Here is an 18,222-nt window from a genome sequence, read left to right on the forward strand (position 1 = left end):
TATGTATTCTTCTAGAAGTTTTATGATCTTCAATCCATTTCACGGTAATTTTTGTAATTGGTTAAATGTAGAGGTCCAATTTCATTCTTTTGCATGTGGATATCCAGTTTTCCCAGCACCATTTATTGAAGAGTCTATCTTTTCTCCATCAACAATTCTTGGCTCCTCTGTCAAATATTAGTTGACCTGATATGCATGAGTTTATTTCTGGGCTCTCAATTCTGTTCCATTGGTCTACATATCCATTTTTATGTCAGTACTATATGTTTTGATTACTATAGCCTAGTAAGAAAGTTTGAAATCACGAAGTGTGATTCCTCCAGCTCCGTTCATATTTCTCAGGACTGCTTTGGCTATTTGTGGTTCCATAGAAATTTTAGGATTGTTTTTCCTATATCTGTGAAAAATGGCATTGGAGTTTTGATAGGGATTCCATTGAATGTATAGAAGTCTTTGGGTAGTATGAACATTTTAATAATATCAATTCGATGAGCACAGGATATCTTTACATTTATTTGTTTTCAATTCCCTTCATCAAGGTCTTATAGTTTTCAGTGTACATATCCTTCACCTTCTAGGTTAAATTTATTCCCATGTATATATGTGTGTGTGTATGTGTGTATGTATGTACCTGCTGCCACTATTGAGAATGGGCTTTTCTTTCATTTTTCAGATATTTCATTGTTAGTGTATAGAAATGCAACTGATTTCTGTATATTGATTTTGTATCTTGCAAATTTACTGAATTTTCTTATTAGTTCTAACAGTTTTTTGGTGGAGTCTTTAGGATTTTTTATATATAATACGATATCATCTGCAAACTGAGACAATTTTACTTCTTCCTTTCCAATTTGGATTATTTTTCTTGCCTAATCGCTCTGGCTACGGATTCCAGTGCTATGTTGCATAGGGATGCTGGGAGTGGGCACTCTTGTCTTATTATGATCTTAGAGGACAAGATTTTAACATTTCACCATTGAGTATATTGTTAGTTGTAGGTTTGTCATATATGGTCTTTATTATGTTGAGGTATGTTCTTTTTGTACCCAATTTGTTGAGAGTTTTTATCATGAATGGAAGTTGAATTTTCTCAAACGCTTTTACTGAATTTTTTGAGATGATCACATGAGTTTTATCTTTCATTCTACTAATGTGGTGTATCACATTTATTGCTTGATTTGAGTATATTGAACTATATACTTGCACATCAGGGATAAATCCCACTTGATCATGCTGTATGAGCACTTTAATTACTGTTGAATATGGTTTGCTAATATTTTGTTGATAATTTTTTATCTGTATTCATCAGGGATATCATCTTATAGTTTTCTCTTTTTGTAGTGTCCTTGTCTGACTTTGGTATAAGGGTAATGCAAGCCCTGTAAAATGAGTTTGAGAATGTTTCATCCTCTTCTATTTTGGGGAAGAGTTTGAGAAGGATTGGCATTAATTCTTTTTTACAGGTTTGGTAGAATTCACCAAGGAAACTATATGGTCCTGGGCTTTTCTTTATGAGGAAATTTTTGTTTACTGATTCAATCTCCTTACTTTGGTGATGTCATGTTTCCTTTGGTGGTGTCAAATTTCCTTGATTCTTCTTGTCCCTTGAAGTCCTGCATTGCACTCTTTGCATTTAAAGTAGCAGTCATCTCCTTCAGTCTCTACTAACTTCAGGAGAGAAATACCTCGTTTCAGTCCTGCTAGGGATTCTGAGGCTTTCTGCAGCCCTTTTATGGATATGACTTCTCCTCCCTTCTTGCTCCTGCTTGTGGAAGAATTCATAAATTTGCATATCTTTTCTAAGTCCTGCAATGCACCAGACTGAGTGCTAACAGCCTCCCTTTTGCTTTCCCAAGGGCAGAGCTAAAGCTAAAGAGGCCAAGTCTGTGGCCTCTTCATGGCTTAGATTCAGGTTAGCTTTCTGTGCATACTCACAAGCCATCTACCAGAGCTTGCTCTTGCTGTCTTGGAGAACACAGAGTGAGCCACAGGGTGGAGGTTTGTGAGGGTGAGGCAAGCAGGGTGCTGGGGCTGCCAGTGGGCCAGTTGTGGGGATCCACATGTGAGATGCCCCAAGCAGCTTGTAGGCTGGCTTCTTGATAGAGTCCTTGAAGCAATTAGTAGGATCTATGTCCCATTAGTACCTTCCAAGAGTCCTATATATCACTCTCTCAGTCTCTTCCCACTCCCAGTCATGCAGCTCACAACTCGGTACTCTGAATGGGATGAGAGAGAAATGGGCCTCTTGGCAGTGTCCCACACGGCTGGAGAAGCCAGGCATCCTTACCCTTTCGCTCCACCACCACCAACCCCACCCACCCCCTCAGGAGAAATCACTGGCCAAGAAAGTCTCTCTTGGAACTGAGGGGTACAGCCTGGGGGAGGGGTGATGCAGGTAAAGTCAAAATGTTACTCCTTCCCACTCAAAGGCAGCCAAACTCATTTTCCTCCAACAGCATTCTGGACCTTTTCTCTCATAGCAAAACAATAAAAAAATGCCAAAAGATATGGCACATTACTATAATCTCATTCAGTCACTAATAACTATCCAGTCCATTATCAAATCTTATGAAAATGTCACCCAGGGCAAGGCCACTCAAGTTTGCAGGCTTCTATTCAATCTATTCAAAAGCAGGAGTGATCTCAGCAATATATGGCTTCAGCCTTTCAGGGATCTAGTATAATTGAGCAGAGAGACAATATCATCTTTTGCTCTGGGCCTCTTTTGAGATGTTCATGTAATACTAGATTTCTCTCATTACATAACCCATTTTAATTCATTCTCTAACCCTCAGCTACTATTTTTCATTCTCTCCACTTACACCCAAACTTTTCCATCTTTGGAAAAGACATTAGGTTCAGTCACTGTACTAGTCTAGATGGCAGGCAGCAATATTAGTGTAGCAAGTCCCACCCCCTCAGTTCACATCTAGTCAGATAAGGTAACACAGGTGCAGAAGTTACATAGGTGAGCTATCTTTATCACCTGGCAGTATAGCTGCATTCACTGTTAATCCTAGTTTTACCAGATTGGGTGAAGGCATATCCTGCCCCATCAAGCCCTTAGGAATTCTGACATAAAGGTAAATAGTATCTTGCTTAGGAATCATCCCTGTTTCATGCTCTTGTAGTTGCAGCCCTGGTCCTGCGACCACTGTATCAAGCGGTGGGGAAAAGAAAAATTTGAGATGATATGGAGGAGAGAGAATACCAGCATTTTCCCCACTCCCTCTTCCCGAATCCACCAGGGAAACAGAAATCTATCCTATGGGGACACTCTTTTAGCCCCACTCATGTTCAGGTTGAGTGTGAGTGCATACTTGTAAAAGCACATGAGCCAGCCCTTCATGCCTCTATTCCCCCGCCCCATTTTAGACAACCAATATGTTAACTGCCCATCCCAATTCTCTATCAAATTATGACTCTAAAGAGGTTATTTTTCCGACCATTGCTGGACATCATGCGATGTAAAGTGTGCCTTCTGTTCTACAATAATAGGTATGGGAAACATTCACCAGTCAGATACAATGTCCATCCCCATAATACAATCAGGTAAAAAAAAGATGCAACCACTTCACATAAAACCTGTTTAAACATACCAATTCTCCTAAAAGAGAATTCTCCTCCTTTTACCTTAATTTCATCAACCCTTACATTCCTAACTGTAGCTTTCATTAGGACTTCATCAATAGGTTTTGGTTTCACAATACTAGGTAAGGGAAGTGTTCCCCAGCCAGACATAATTTCTATTACCAGAAAACATTCAGGTAACATTCCAACTTTCATAATTAAATTAACCCTTACACTTTTATGTTCTCTCAATTGAACTGTAGCCCGAGTCAAGGTTTCACCAATGGATTTTGGTACCACAGTTCATAGGACAATATCCTGTATCAAGGAGTGCCAGAAACTTTTCTCCACCTCCTATTTTACCCAAGCTTGTGCAAAGGCTTTGGATCCCTAGCATGGAGTAGAGCCAAAGGACTCTATAAGTCATATAAAGTTTTATGTTTAAGACTTACATAAAGTATTATATGTCTTAAATCTTATATAAGATTTGTCAATCTTATATTGATTGTCTTACCCCTTGCCCTAAGGGATTGGTCAGATTTCTCATTGTAATTTCTGCTTTCTGGCTTTCAAAATTTCTCCAAATTGTGGTAAACAGAGCTGACTTATTTGGGGCCCTTTAATGTTGGGGGGCCAGCAAGTCCTTTGGTAGTGCTGTATTAAAATCTCTGTTTTAAACCCACCAAGATCTGTTTTATTCACCCCATTTCTTAATTACCATCTAAGGATTTCCGCCCTGCTGGGATAAGTCCAATGACTCTCCTCTTTCTTTCTTCTTTGCTCCACTCCTATCAACATTTGTTTTATTCACCTTATTCCTTAATAACTGTTTAAAATTTTCTACCCTGCTAAAACCATTCTCTTGATTCTCTCCTCTGCTTTCTCCATTCTCTTGTTAATAACCTAATATTTTCATTAGCATCTATATGACCATGAGGGGAAGCTCAGACAGCAAATTTCATAAGGCTTCTTGAATTGTGCTTTGGTTTTGCAGCAGTAAGGTTACAATTGGGTATCCATGTAAAAGGAGCTCTTTACCCCAGCATCTACCATGACCTGGGTAACAAGCATATGCATTGGGTGAATATCCTGGTCATCATAAAGCCAGTCCCACATGGCTTGCATACAAAACATATCAGCTGCTTCATCTGGGGTGTTCTGCTTGGCATTCATAGAGGAAGATGGACAGTCCCGTTCTCAGGGTAAATAGACCTTACAGTGGTTTTTATCCCATCCACCAGGTTGGCTGTTCCTTCAGGAATAACCTCCTGTGTCTGGATCACCTACAGCCATCTGCGATTGTTCTATAGTGATCTGTGTGCCCTGTACCAACCCAAACATGCTCTTTCATTCTGCAGCATTTGAAACCAGAGACATAGCTCCTAAATGAGTCACTCTCACAATCCATTTCAGTAAAGGTTCCTCCGGAAACTGATGATATCAATCTACAAAATAAAACAACTCCTTCACACTATGTCCTCTGATTTCAATAGTTTCTTGGTTTCTCCCTCCACCTACTATGACTACCTTCTTGGTGACCAGAGGTCTTATAGATACTTTCTGTTGCCCCTAATTTTTACCTTGGGGCGGGAGCAGCTGTGAGGCTAGTGGCTGGAGCTCAGACTCACTGAAATCTGAGCTTGGTCTAGCATCAGGGTCTGATTCAACACTCTCTTTTACTTTTAGTTTAGCTATTAACAGAACAATTACCAAAGGATTGTATATTTTACCTTTTTCTTATTAGTCTGCATTTCCTTATTCATCCAGTGAGACAACTCCCCAGGAGTTGGATCTGATGAAATAAAATTCATATTTTATAGCAAGACAAGAAAAATTTAAATGTAAAATTTTTCTCTGCCCCTGTGGGTTTCCTCCTTCCCCTTTATAAAGTGTGTATTGTGCATCTGCACTAACCAGACCTCCCTAGGAGATAACCTTCCTTCTTAATCTTGTAAGCTGTCATGATGACCCACTACTCACTTTGTACATGCAGATATGGATTGTGGAAACTGTCACTATGTCACTTGATATACAATCCTTTGTCTCAAAAATGTATATAACTGTGCTTTGACCTCTAACAGGTGGAACAGTCCTCAGAGCTTTCTGGAAGTTTGCCTCCCTAGTTATAAGCCTCGGGTTGTATCAAATAAAATATTTCTTTTTTAAATATTTATTTTCTTTGCATCCCTAAATTCCATTGGTAACTTTTACCCTTAGTAATGGATTATAGCACAGCTGTTGCTCCATACCATGCATGACCATGAATCAAAGGTTCCTCATCCCCCAACCCTTTCATCCTTTCTTTTCCCAAACTACATGCTTATGTGAGCCAGGGCTTTCTAGCAAACCCCACTTCTCTCACACCAACTAAAGTGGTTCTGAACCCAATTCCAATGTGTGTGTGTTGAGGCGGGGGGTGGGTAAGGTGGTTTCCCACACCAAAAAGCAATTCTCAAATGCCAGCGAGGTGTCCTACAATTAAACTTAATTACGACACTATCTACCTAGAGACAGTATCAGATTCCACCGGTTAGGGGCTCAGTCCCACAAGACTGCTCTCTACTTCAAATATCAATCTCAAGCCCAGGCTGTTAGTTGTGCTTCTGACTGATCAGCTACAGATTGGAGGTTTCCACGACCCCCTCTTTGGACTTCAGATGCCAACTGCAAATCCAAGTTGTTACCTGTACTTATGACCAACTGGCTATAAATTAGGTTCCTATGGCCACTTCCTTGGTTTCAATTAATTTGCTAGAGTGGCTTACAGAATTCAGAGAAACATTTTACCTACCAGATTACTGGTTTATTATCAAAGGAGGTAATTCAGAAACAGTCAGATGGATACATAGGGCAAGGTATAGGGAATGGGTGCGGAGCTCCCATGCTCTCTCCCAGCGCTCCACTCTCCCAGAATCTCCACGTGTTCTCCAACTCAGAAGCTCTTTAAACCCTAAACTTTTGGGTGTTTATGGAGGCTTCACTACACAGGCATGACTGGTTAAATCATTGGCCATTGGTGGTTGATTCAACTTTTAGCCTCTCTTCCCTCCCAAGAAGTAATAGGAGGGGTTTGGACTGAATATTACAACCTTCTAATCACAGAGTTGGTTCCTCTGGCAATGGGACACCATCTTTGGTGCTTTCCAAAAGTCACCTCATTAACATAAGCCCAGTTGTGGTGGAAAAAGGCTTGTTATGAGTAACAAAACACCCATTTCACTGTAATGGCTCTGAAGTGGATTTCAGCAACTGAGGACAAGAGACCAAATATGATGAAAAAAGGTGTTCCCATTGCTCTTATCATTCAGGAAATTTCAAGGGTTTCAGGAGCTATGAGCCAGGAACCATGGATGGAGACCAAATATATATGAGAAATATATTTTGGTCCTCTGAATGACCAATTTTATTTCTTAGAAATCACAACATCACACAAAGCTTACTACAATAGCTACAGCAACCTAAACAGTATGGTGCTGGTTCAATAAAGATAGACATATAAACCAGTGAAACAGAGTAAAGAGCCCAGAAATAAACCCTTGCACATGGAGCCAAATGATTTTTGACAAGTGTACCAAGACCATTCAATGGGGAATGGACATTCTTTTTAAGAAATGGTGTTGGGAAAACTGGATATCCACACTCAAAAGAATGGATTTGGAGCTTTACCTTATACTACATACTAAAATTAACTCAAAATGGATCAATGACAAACTCAAGAGCTAAAATTTTGAAACTCTTAGAAGAAAACATAGGGAAGAACTTTATGGCACTGAGTTTGGCAATGATTTCTTGGACAGGACACCAAAACATAAAAAAAGATAAACTGGACTTTGTCAAAATTAAAAACTTATGTGCATCAAAAGACCCTTTCAAGACAGTGAAAAGGCAAGCCACAGAATGGGAAAAAATACTTGCAAATCATAATATATGATAAGGGGTTAGTATCAAGAATATTTACAGGACTCCTAAAACACAACAACAATAATAAAAAAGACCAAACAACCCTATTTTTAAGGGTTTATTTTTAAGGGCAAAGGCCTCAAATAGACATTTTTTCAAAGAAGATATGCAAATGGCTAATGAGCACATGAAAAGATGCATAACATCACTAATTATTAGGGAAATACAAAGAATACAAAGCAAAACCACGAGATACCACTTCACACACATTAAGATGGGTATTATGTTGGCAAGGACATGGAGAAATTGATATCCACGTGCCTTTTTGATGGGAGTGAAAAATTATGCAGCCACTGCAGAAAACAGAATGTCAGTTCTTCAAAAAAATTAAACATAGGGTTCCCATATGATGTAACAATTCCACTTCTAGTTATTTACCCAAAATAACTGAAAGCAAGGACTCAAACAGACATTTGTACTGCCAATGTTCTTAGCAGCATGATTCACAACAGCCAGAATTGGAAACAACCAAAATGTCCATCGACAGATGAATGGATAAACAAAATGCCATATATACAAACAATGAAATATTGTCTTAAAAATAAATAAAATTTTGATACATGCTACAAGGATGAACTATGAAAATATTACACTATATGAAACAGCCAGACACAAAGTAACAAATATTGTATGATTCCACTTATACAATGTATCTAGATTTGTCAAATTTGTAAAGATAGAAAGTAGAATAGTGCTCACAAGGGCCTGATCAGAGTGGGTAGTGGGAAGTTATTGTTTAATGGATACAGAGTTTCAGTTTGGGATGATAAAAAAAAAGCTTTGGAGATGGATAGTGATGATGGTTAAATGACAATGTAAATGTATTTAATGTCACTGAATTATACACATAAAATTGGTTAAAATGGCAAATCTTACATTATGTTATTTTATCATAATTTTTTTTATAAATTTATTTATTTATTTACTGGCTGTGTTGGGTCTTCATTGTGGGCTTTCTCGAGTTACAGTGGGCAGGGTCTACTCTTCATTGTGATGCACCGGGCTTCCCTTGTTGCGGAGCACAGGCTCTAGGCGTGTAGGCTTCAGCAGTTGTGGCACATGGGCTCAATAGTTGTGGCACATGGGTTTAGTAGCTCCGTGGCATGTGGTACCTTCCTGGGGAAGGGATCAAACCCGTGTCCCCTGCATTGGCAGGCAGATTCTTAACCACTGTACCACCTAGGAAGTACCTATCATAATTTTTTAAAAACCACAGAAATGTATAATACAAAGGGTGAACCCTGATATATACTAGGGACTCTAGTTAATAATAATGTATCAGTATTTATTCACCAACTGTAACAAGTATATCACACTAATGCAAGAGGCTAATAATATGGGAAAGTGTGTGTGAGGAAAGGAGGTGGTGGAGAAGGAGTAGTAGTACAGGGGAGCTCTCTGTACTATCTGCTCAATTTTCTGTAAACCTAAAACTGCTCTAAAACATAAAGTCAAATAATTTTTTAAATGCCAGTACTGGGCTTCCTAGGTGGCGCAGTGGTTAAGAATCCGCCTGCCAACGCAGGGGACACGGGTTCGATCCCTGCTCCAGGAAGATCCCACATACCGTGGAGCAACTAAGCCCGTGCGTCACAACTATTGAGCCTGCACTTTAGAGCCCGTGAGCCACAACTATTGAGCCCATGTGCTGCAACTACTGAAGCCCATGTGCCTAGAGCCTGTGCTCCGCAACAAGAGAAGCCATGGCAATGAGGAGCCCACGCACCATAACGAAGAGTAGCCCCCACTCACCGCTCAACTAAAAGAAAGCCCACGCACAGTAAAAAAGACCCAACACAGCCAATAAAATAAATAAATAAATTAATTAATTATTTTAAAAATGCCAATATTACTACATTTTGGTTTGTTATTCCTTGTTTTTCCTCCAGTGTATTTTATTTATTTATCCTTTTTTTTTTTTTGGCACACGGGCTTAGTTGCTCCGCGGCATGTGGGATCTTCCTGGAGCTGGGATCGAACCCGTGACCTCTGCATTGGCAGGCGGATTCTTAACCACTGTGCCACCTAGGAAGCCCCAATTTATCCATTTATTTTTATTAAAGTATAGTTGAGATGATATTATGTTAAGTGTCGGGTGTACAACATAGTGATCCAACAATTAAATACATAATGAAATGATCACCACAAGTCCAGTAACCATCTGTCACCATACAAAATGATTACAGTGTTATTGACTCTATTCCTTATGCTATATATTACATCTCCATGACGTATTTTATGACTGAAAGTTCGTATCTCTTAATCCTCTTCATCTACTGTCCCATAATTCCCCACCCCCTCCCCTCTGGCAACAACAAATTTGCTTACTGTATCTGTAAGTCTGTTTCTGTTTTCCAGGTTTTTTGTTTTATTTTTTTTTTGGCCATGTGGTTTATGGGGTTTCAGTTCCCCGACCAGGGATTGAACCAGGGCCACCGTAGTGAAAGCCCAGAATCCTAACCACTAGGCCATCAGGGAACTCCCAATGTTTCTGTTTTGTTTTGTTTGTTTCTTTTTTTAGGTTCCACATATAAATGAGCTCATATGGTACTTGTCTTTCTCTGTCTGACTTATTTCACTTAGCAAACCATCAACAAAATGAAAAGACAACCTACTGAATAGGAGAAAATAATTGCAAATGATATATCCGATAAGGGGTTAATATCCAAATTACAAAGAAATCACACAACTCAATATAAAAAAAAAGAAAAATTAACAATCCAATTAAAAGATGGGCAGAGAACCTGAATAGACATTTCTCTAAAGAAGACATACAGATGGCCAATAGATGCATGAAAAGATGCTCGACATCACTAATCATCAGGGAAATGCAAATCTAAACCACAATGAGATATCGCCTCACACCTGTTCGAATGACTATTATCAAAAAGACAAGAAGTAACATGTTGGAGAGGATGTGGAGAAAAGGGAACCCTCATGCACTGTTGGTGGGGATGTAAATTGGTACAGCCACTATGGAAAACAGTGTGGAGGTTCCTCAAAATTTAAAAAGAGAACTAGCATATCATCCAGCAATTCCACGTCTGAGTATTTACCTGAAGAAAACAAAAACACTAATTTGAAAAGATCTATGCACCCCTATCCCTATACTCACTGCAGCATTATTTACAATAACCAAGATGTGGAAACCACCTAGATGTCCACACACACACACAATATTACTCAGCCATAAAAAAGAAATTGTGCCACTTGTGACAACATGGATGGACCTAGAGGGTATTACACTAAGTGAAATGTCAGATAGAGAAACACAAATTTATAGTGTATTTTAAAAGCCAAATGCATAAAACTATAATTAAAAATCTATATTAATGGACATGATGTATAAAGATCTAATTTGTGACAGTAACAACATAAAGAGGGAAACTGAGTTGTAAGGGCAGAGTTTTGTATACTCTTGAAACTAAGCTGATATTAATTCAAACTTGGGTGTTATATAATTAAGATATGGTACACTAGAGAAACTGCCAAACTATTTCATATGTTGGCTGCAACTTTTTACATTTCCACCAGCAATGTTCAAGGGTTTCAATTTTTCTACATCCTTGCCAACACTTGCTATTATCCGTTTTTTTAAAGAATTATATAGCCATCCAGTGGGTGTGAGTGATATCACTGTGGTTTTGATTCGCATTTTTCTAAAGACTAAAGATGTTGAACATCTTTTCACGTGTTTACTGGACATTTGTATACCTTCTTTGGTGAAATGTCTAATCAAATCCTTTGCCTATTTTTCGTTGCTTTGTCTTTATTGAGTGGCAAGACTTTATTATCTATTCTGGATACCAGACCCATATCATAAATATGATTTGCAAACATTTTTTGCTATGCTATGAGTTGCCTTTTCACTTTATTGATGGTGTCATTTGAAGCATGTTGCTAATTTTAAAGTCAAACTGAGTAAGCTTCATGTTTTTGCTCTGAGAAGCACTAAAGGAAAATACGTGTTATTCATTATATTATTCATTAAACCCTGTTATTGATGTAATGGAGCCAACACTTAAGTTACTCAAGATATCCATGCCACTGGTTTATTGAATCCTTGCAACTCTAGGATATTCTGGTAGAATTAGCTTTGGGACAAAGATGCTAGAACAAAACTATCTATTCCAGAGAAGCTTGATTAACCAAAAATGACTTTTGCTTCAATCACAGTATAAACCTATCTGTATATGCTTTTAGTTATGACTGGTAAAAGAAGCAGACATGTTATAGTCCCTGTAATAAAGAGGCTGGTTCCATTTTTTTGATCTTAGACTACCTGATGGCTTTTAAGCCTCACCCCCTTCTTCTCCTCTGCCCCACATCTGAATGAGTTGATATCTTCCCCTTCTGCCCCACATCTGGGCAAGCTGATCAGAAAACCAAGGTGCTCCCTCCTTCGGCACTGGCAGAAGTTCAAACCACCTTCAAGAACCCTCATCCAGGACCTATCTCCTAGCTACCATAAAATCCAAAGGTCATCTCCTTGTCCTATTCTCTTAAGCCATTTTTAGACCTGCTCTGCCCAAAAAGCCTCATTACTGAGTAATAACTTTTCATACTGTCTTGGTATGTATATATGTGTGACATCATCAGTATTGACAACTGAACCAAATCTGGGGTGACCATGTATTCTGTCTCTGAGGGGTGGCAACAACAGTCCCCAAAAGAAAATATTTTTTTCTGTACAATGCAGCCACAGGTTTCTTGCAGAATGAAGAGAAAGAGAGAGGGAATTAATTATAAATCTTTTCATTCACTTAATAGAGTTGTTCAATAGGCTATCTTTGGAAATTTTAATATATTTCAAAATTTTACTATCTATATAAAATAACATTAATGGACTTATGTAAATTATAAAACTTCCTACCATTGTTCTTGGTACACCAGAAAAATCACATTACTTTAACAGGAGTCTCAAATGGAAAAGGCACAAACTTTGAGTCATTTCCTCTTGTTTCTTATCCATTTGAGATTTATACACCAAGGGATGACAGCTACAGTTGTTTTTCATACCAGACTAGTTTTGACTCAGAAGAAATTATCTGTTATGAAAACTGAAGGATGATAGTGTACCCCTCCTCTAAAAGCTTTTTTATACTTGGTCACTGGCTCACTGAGGGATGAATCATTAGTTCTGGACCAGGATTTCTCACCTAAGGTGCTTCAGAGAGCCAGAAGTCCCATGGGGCTTGAATGCAGGTCACATGGTGGGATATAATGGTGACAATGGAAAGATGCTGAAGGATACAGAGCCTTCAAAGCCTTGCTAGGGAATCTGGTGATATTATATACATGGATTCCCACTGAAAGTTCCTCATTTAAAATTGAGGGCGCAGCAAAGGGTCAGTAGGTGCTAATAGTCCAGTTGTGTTTTGGAAGATTTCCTGCTTTATTTGATGACAGGAAAGATTTGAAATCTACACTGATTTTTACCCCTAGGCAGCAACATATTGAGACAAGTAACATTTGGATCAGCCTTGATACTACATGGGCTTGCCTGAATTATTTTTCCAGGAAAGATGAAACAAGAGATGAGCAATGCGGTTTTGACTTTGAGTATACCCCAGGAACGATTTGGGAACTGACTCTGTCTTCCATAATTCCTACCCAAGGAGAGACCATTGGCTTCTTGCTTTGATACAAACACCTACATACCTCACACTCACCCTTCTCTTTAGCTGACGGAAAATGCCACAGCCATTGACTGATTATGTGTGTGCTCCATAGGGCGTTTGAGACAGAATATTTCCAAAGGGTCTGGTCCAATTGTACTGTGAAGATCCTCAATTCTGAAAGCAGTACCCACAGCTGGAATTCCAGGCTATGGGAGTTCTTCAGATTAAAAAACAAGTTATAAAGAACTTCAAAAATCATCCAAGTTGCAACTGTATGTTGCAAAAAGCCTATCTGCATTTTTTTCATCCTTAATGCACAAGTGTGGCTGGCTGTCTTTCATTTCAACTCCTAGATATATGGAAGATAGATTCAGATTTGACCTTAACAGAAATTAAAGATAGCTGCTAAAACTAGGGGTACATGACACCTTGTTGAGATTTTTCAGTTTAGGCCTTCCCCCCAACACATAAAAAGTTAGGAGAGAAAAGAAGTTCAGTAGAAAGACCAATATTTGTACACTGTATTTCCCAATACCCAATTTCTCAATTCCGGGCAGTTAAGGATAGAGGATGATAACAGCAAAGGAGACAGAGGGTAGGAGAGGCAGAGGTGACCCCAGATCCCAATCTAAATTCTGGCATTCTATGCCACAAACTCTTAACCAGAACCCAGCTTTCGTTAGATATAAACAGCAGGAGCTACGGTAGTATACACAGCATGGCTTCAGCTCTATAAACTGTACAAATAAATAGGACAGTGAGATTCGGGGAATTAATTTTTTCCTAACCACACACTCCTAAAGGACTTTGGTATCCTGTGGCTATCTCACAGAGCTGAGCTCTGATTAAAAGGGATCAGCACAAACAGGGTACTATCATCAGGCACAGGCGCAAATCACCAAGTCCAAAGCATTGGGCAGTAAACAAAAGCAAGTATGAGAGCAAACAGTCATAAAGATGGGGCAAATGAGATTATCCATGAAGCAATTTCTGTAGTTAGACCCTAGAAAGGCCCTACTCTGAGACGCAGGAATAATGGGGGAGGGAGCCTCAGATGAAGCAGTAAACTTTGTACCCCAAGATGGGGCGCCTGGATGTTGAGGGCACAATGGGACTAGGTCCTTTCAGAACCACACTTCCATGGCTTTGCTAAATGGGGATGAGAACCAGGAATTTTCTTGGAGGTTAAAAAGCTTCAAGATATCCTGATGAGACATCTTATGTGAAAGGCTGAGCACAAGTTCTGGGACTCAGACTGTAATTAAAGCACCTGTGCTCCTTCACTCCTAAGTCTACGTCTTCACCCCTTTTCCTAGATCTGCCTAGATGTCAGCTAGTAGCACAGTCCTGTCTTCTTGCGTACAGAGTGATTCTATTCCTTGAACATGTTGAAAAGAAATTGATCTTTCAATGTAAGCTTGTTTTGCTTGTACCCCACTACAGACATAGACGGTACTCATCTGTTATTTGTGCTTTATCCCTCTGACTAGACTTCAACTGAAGAACTAGGACAATGTTTTCGCCAGTTTAAGTATGCAACTTTATTTACATGTAAATGAAGTCTTAAATGAATACACTTATGTCAATATAAAGCACAGAAGTATAGCTTACTCAGGATGAATAGGTTCATTATTAGGTCATATTGCAGAAATACTAGAAATACCTAAAGTTGTATAGCACAATAAAAATCAACAAACATTCAAGCTCTCAAGGTCATTTGGTATTCATAAAATTGGCTTCTTCAATCAGCACAGATAGCATAAATATTGAACTTATAATATGCATTGGTTTCATATTACAACACCAAAAAATTGCTCAAGGCTTTGTGAGAACATACGGCTATTCAGAGTTTGAGTATTAATCGTATAACTTTATCTCTCACCTCAGGATCACTGTGCTCTGCTAAGTCTTGTAGTTTCTGACCAAACTCTTTTGCTTCCTGGAATATGGAAATAAGTTCAGATTTAGTGAACTCTTCCTTGGTAAACAGCTTCACCTTCTTTTTGAACTGGAAATTTATATTCTCAAATATTTCAATGATATTAAGAATATTGGCCTTTGACTCATTTTTGTTAAAGGGCGCAACCAACGATGATAGTACTTTGGCACTGATCAGTTCTCTTGTATTGGCTTGATTTTTAGACAAGCGCGAAAACACTTTTAAAACATAAAACTTGGTTTTGACACTTCCATTATTTAACAAGGTGAGGAAATCTGGAATGTAATTGACAATCACATGGTGGTCCTCAAATTTAACACTTAGCTGCACTAATAATTTCAGTCCAGCCAGTTGCACAGGGGAATTCAAAGGATAAGAGATTATGTCCTTACAAACTTGATTTATGTATGATTCTTCTGTTTTTGGTTCTCCAGAAGACTCAGAGTTGTCATCTACCATATTTAAAGCTCTAGGGTGTTCTTTAACATTAGGATTATTGACCAAGTTTTCAATCATAACAGTAATACCTACATCATGAATTATATCTTGGGTAAATGGATAAGCAGGGCTGATACCCATTATCATTGTAGCTATTTCATGAATGAAAGGATCCCTAGTTAACTTAAGTAGGGCAACGAGTTTATCAAACTCTTTAGGCTCTAAACTAAAAACACGTGATTTGCAGCGGCAGGCTTTTGGATTGGGCCCATACTTTTCCCTATATTTAACCTGTTTTTTGAGCTCAGCTAAGGTCTGGAAGTAAGGCCCATTATAGGGTGGGATCTTGGTCAGAGGCCGAATCCCCAGAGGAGTTTCAATCAAGGTCTCAACCAGAGTCCAGTTCCCTTCTGGAGGCAAGGATCTCTCCCCTCCCTCTATTGGGACTAGGACACAAAACCTGGCCCTTGACCATGCTGCCGCTTTTTGCTTTATAGTAAGTTCGGGTTTGGGTCTGGGTGCGGGCTTGGGCTTTTCCTGGATCTTGGGTGGAGGCTTATACACTTGAAAAGGGGTCTCTTCTTCAGGCCAGAACCAGGATCCTACACTAGGCTCTTCTCCAGTCCAAAACCAAGAGCAGACATTTTCTTCAGCCTCATCACTGGACTCGATTACAATACCAGCTCTGTCCCCAACCCTCAACTTGATGCTGGGCTCCCTCCTTCTCTGGGACCTGGACCCAATATTGTCTTTATCATCAGCCTTGGCAAAGGATCTGACATTGGCTTCACTTCCAGCATCAGCCTTGACTTCATACTTGGTCACAGCACTGACCCTGGACATAGGCATGGCCTTTGACTTGGTTTGAGACACTACACCAGGTTCTGTTGAGGGGTTTGCCTTAGTCTCAGCCACAACTCTAGTCTTAGTCTTAGCTTCCATCTTGCTCACTTCCCTTGTCATAGCCACGTCCTCAGCGTAGGTCACTGTCTGTGTCCTGGCCACTGCTCCATCCCCAGCCTTGGCCTGGGTCACTGGTCCTGTTTCTGGTCCTGCCTCAGCCACTGCCTTGGCTTGGATTTTAGCCTTTGCTCTAGTGTTGGCAAGGCCACTGATTCCAGCTTTCAGGCCAGCCTCAGCCCCTCCTCTGCCCCTGCCTTAGCCCCAAAGCCAGTCATGCTCCAAGTTAGAGGTAAGGCCAAGTTATGTATCCCCACCCCTGTCTCAGCCTTGACTGAAGGTCTCTCCCAGGTTGGTGTTTTCATACAAAGTCCAGTTGTCACTCAGCCCCTTTTTCAACTATAGGCTCTGCCAGTGATATAAACAACGTGCAGAGGAAGCTCACTCAGGGAAGGGAAGGATGGCTGTGTGCCTGAGCGCAGCCCTGTGGAGGGTGGTGGTCTTCAGCCACTCCAAGGACACCAGATCTGCCACTGAAGTTGGACCTAGGGGTGGAGGAAGGAAATGGGGCTTTGAGTCTTTTCCAACTTTTTTCTCATGTTGATTAGTACAGAGAGACAGGAAAGTATGGAAATTCAGTGCTAAATGTAAAAGGTAGATAATTAGCAAACTCTCTCTCCCTTCATTTCATGCTCCCTACTATTGCAGATGCAATAGATCTTTTTTCCAGACACAAAACAAGAGTATGGAGAGTGGAAAAGCTGAATGGGAGTGAGAGAAACTGAAGAATGCCTAGACTGGCTCTCTACCCCTACTGCACCCAAGCAGATCTCTACTACCTCATCCTACAGGTCTACTGAGGAAGTCTCCATATACACTAACCTTCACTGATCTGGAGTAATTTCCTGCTCCTTTCCTTGCTTCCAATGATGACAAGCCCTACAGCAGACCTAAAGGCAGACCTATGGACAAATAAACAGGAGGATATGGAAACTGATCTCTTGGTAGACTGACCTTGGTCCCTGGTCCCGATACTTGTGGTTTGTCTAGTGTTTCCCTCCTTCTGGTCCCTTCCTCCCACTGCCCTGCTTCAGGACTGCTCCTCCTCCTGTTTCCCACCACTTTCCTTTTCAGTGACTGCCCTGACATTTCCCTGTTTCAGAATTGCGCTGGGGTGAAGCAAAAGAATAGGAAAACCAAGTGGGAAGTAATAAAAGCAGGTATTACCCTTCTATACCAAAAAGCTTAAGAATGCTCCCATCTAAATCAGCAGGGGACCAAAGGGGTTAGTAAACTGGCAAAACAGAACAGACAGAAGTCTCTAGTCTCAATCACTCTACCCTCACACCATCTAAACAGATACAAAACACATTTCTCTTCTTCATTATTTCCTAGCTTCAAGTTGGGTTACCATTTACAAGCCTTCACAACAACTGAGAGTTCCACAGACCTAAGGACAGACCTACACACAAAGATTCACAAATGCAGAGATAAATAAATAAATAGAGACAACGGAGACTGAGCCCTTGATAGAAATCAGCACCTAGGACACTGATCCTTTCTGGATAAAAGTACCTGACGGCCAAAAATTTCTCTCTCTCTTTCTTCCTCCCCTCCCCCAAATCTCCAAGCTCCTCTGCTCCATTCTCAGTCTGACAATTTCCCTGCAGAGACAACTCAAAAACTACTGCAAGATAGTGGTGGTATTAGTAGGGATGGAATGCTCAGACAAACCATGGAAGCTGGCTTGGAAATCAATGAAAAGAATTATTTACAAATCTCATCTAAGTCCTT

The 18,222-nt window shown here is 39.9% G+C and overlaps 1 protein-coding gene and 1 pseudogene across 1 annotated transcript; one reads left to right on the forward strand and one right to left on the reverse strand.

Annotated features, from left to right (window-relative positions):
* Positions 1–18,222, forward strand: part of LOC130841426 (nuclear RNA export factor 3-like) — a 579,609-nt pseudogene that overhangs the window by 481,364 nt on the left and 80,023 nt on the right.
* On the reverse strand, positions 14,678–16,878 carry ARMCX5 (armadillo repeat containing X-linked 5). Its single transcript, XM_057717389.1, has one exon. The coding sequence runs from the start codon at positions 16,489–16,491 to the stop codon at positions 14,995–14,997; it is 1,497 nt and encodes a 498-aa protein (XP_057573372.1). The 5' UTR covers positions 16,492–16,878; the 3' UTR covers positions 14,678–14,994.

This window comes from Hippopotamus amphibius, chromosome X (genome assembly GCF_030028045.1).
Source record: "Hippopotamus amphibius kiboko isolate mHipAmp2 chromosome X, mHipAmp2.hap2, whole genome shotgun sequence".
Lineage (NCBI taxonomy): Eukaryota > Metazoa > Chordata > Mammalia > Artiodactyla > Hippopotamidae > Hippopotamus > Hippopotamus amphibius.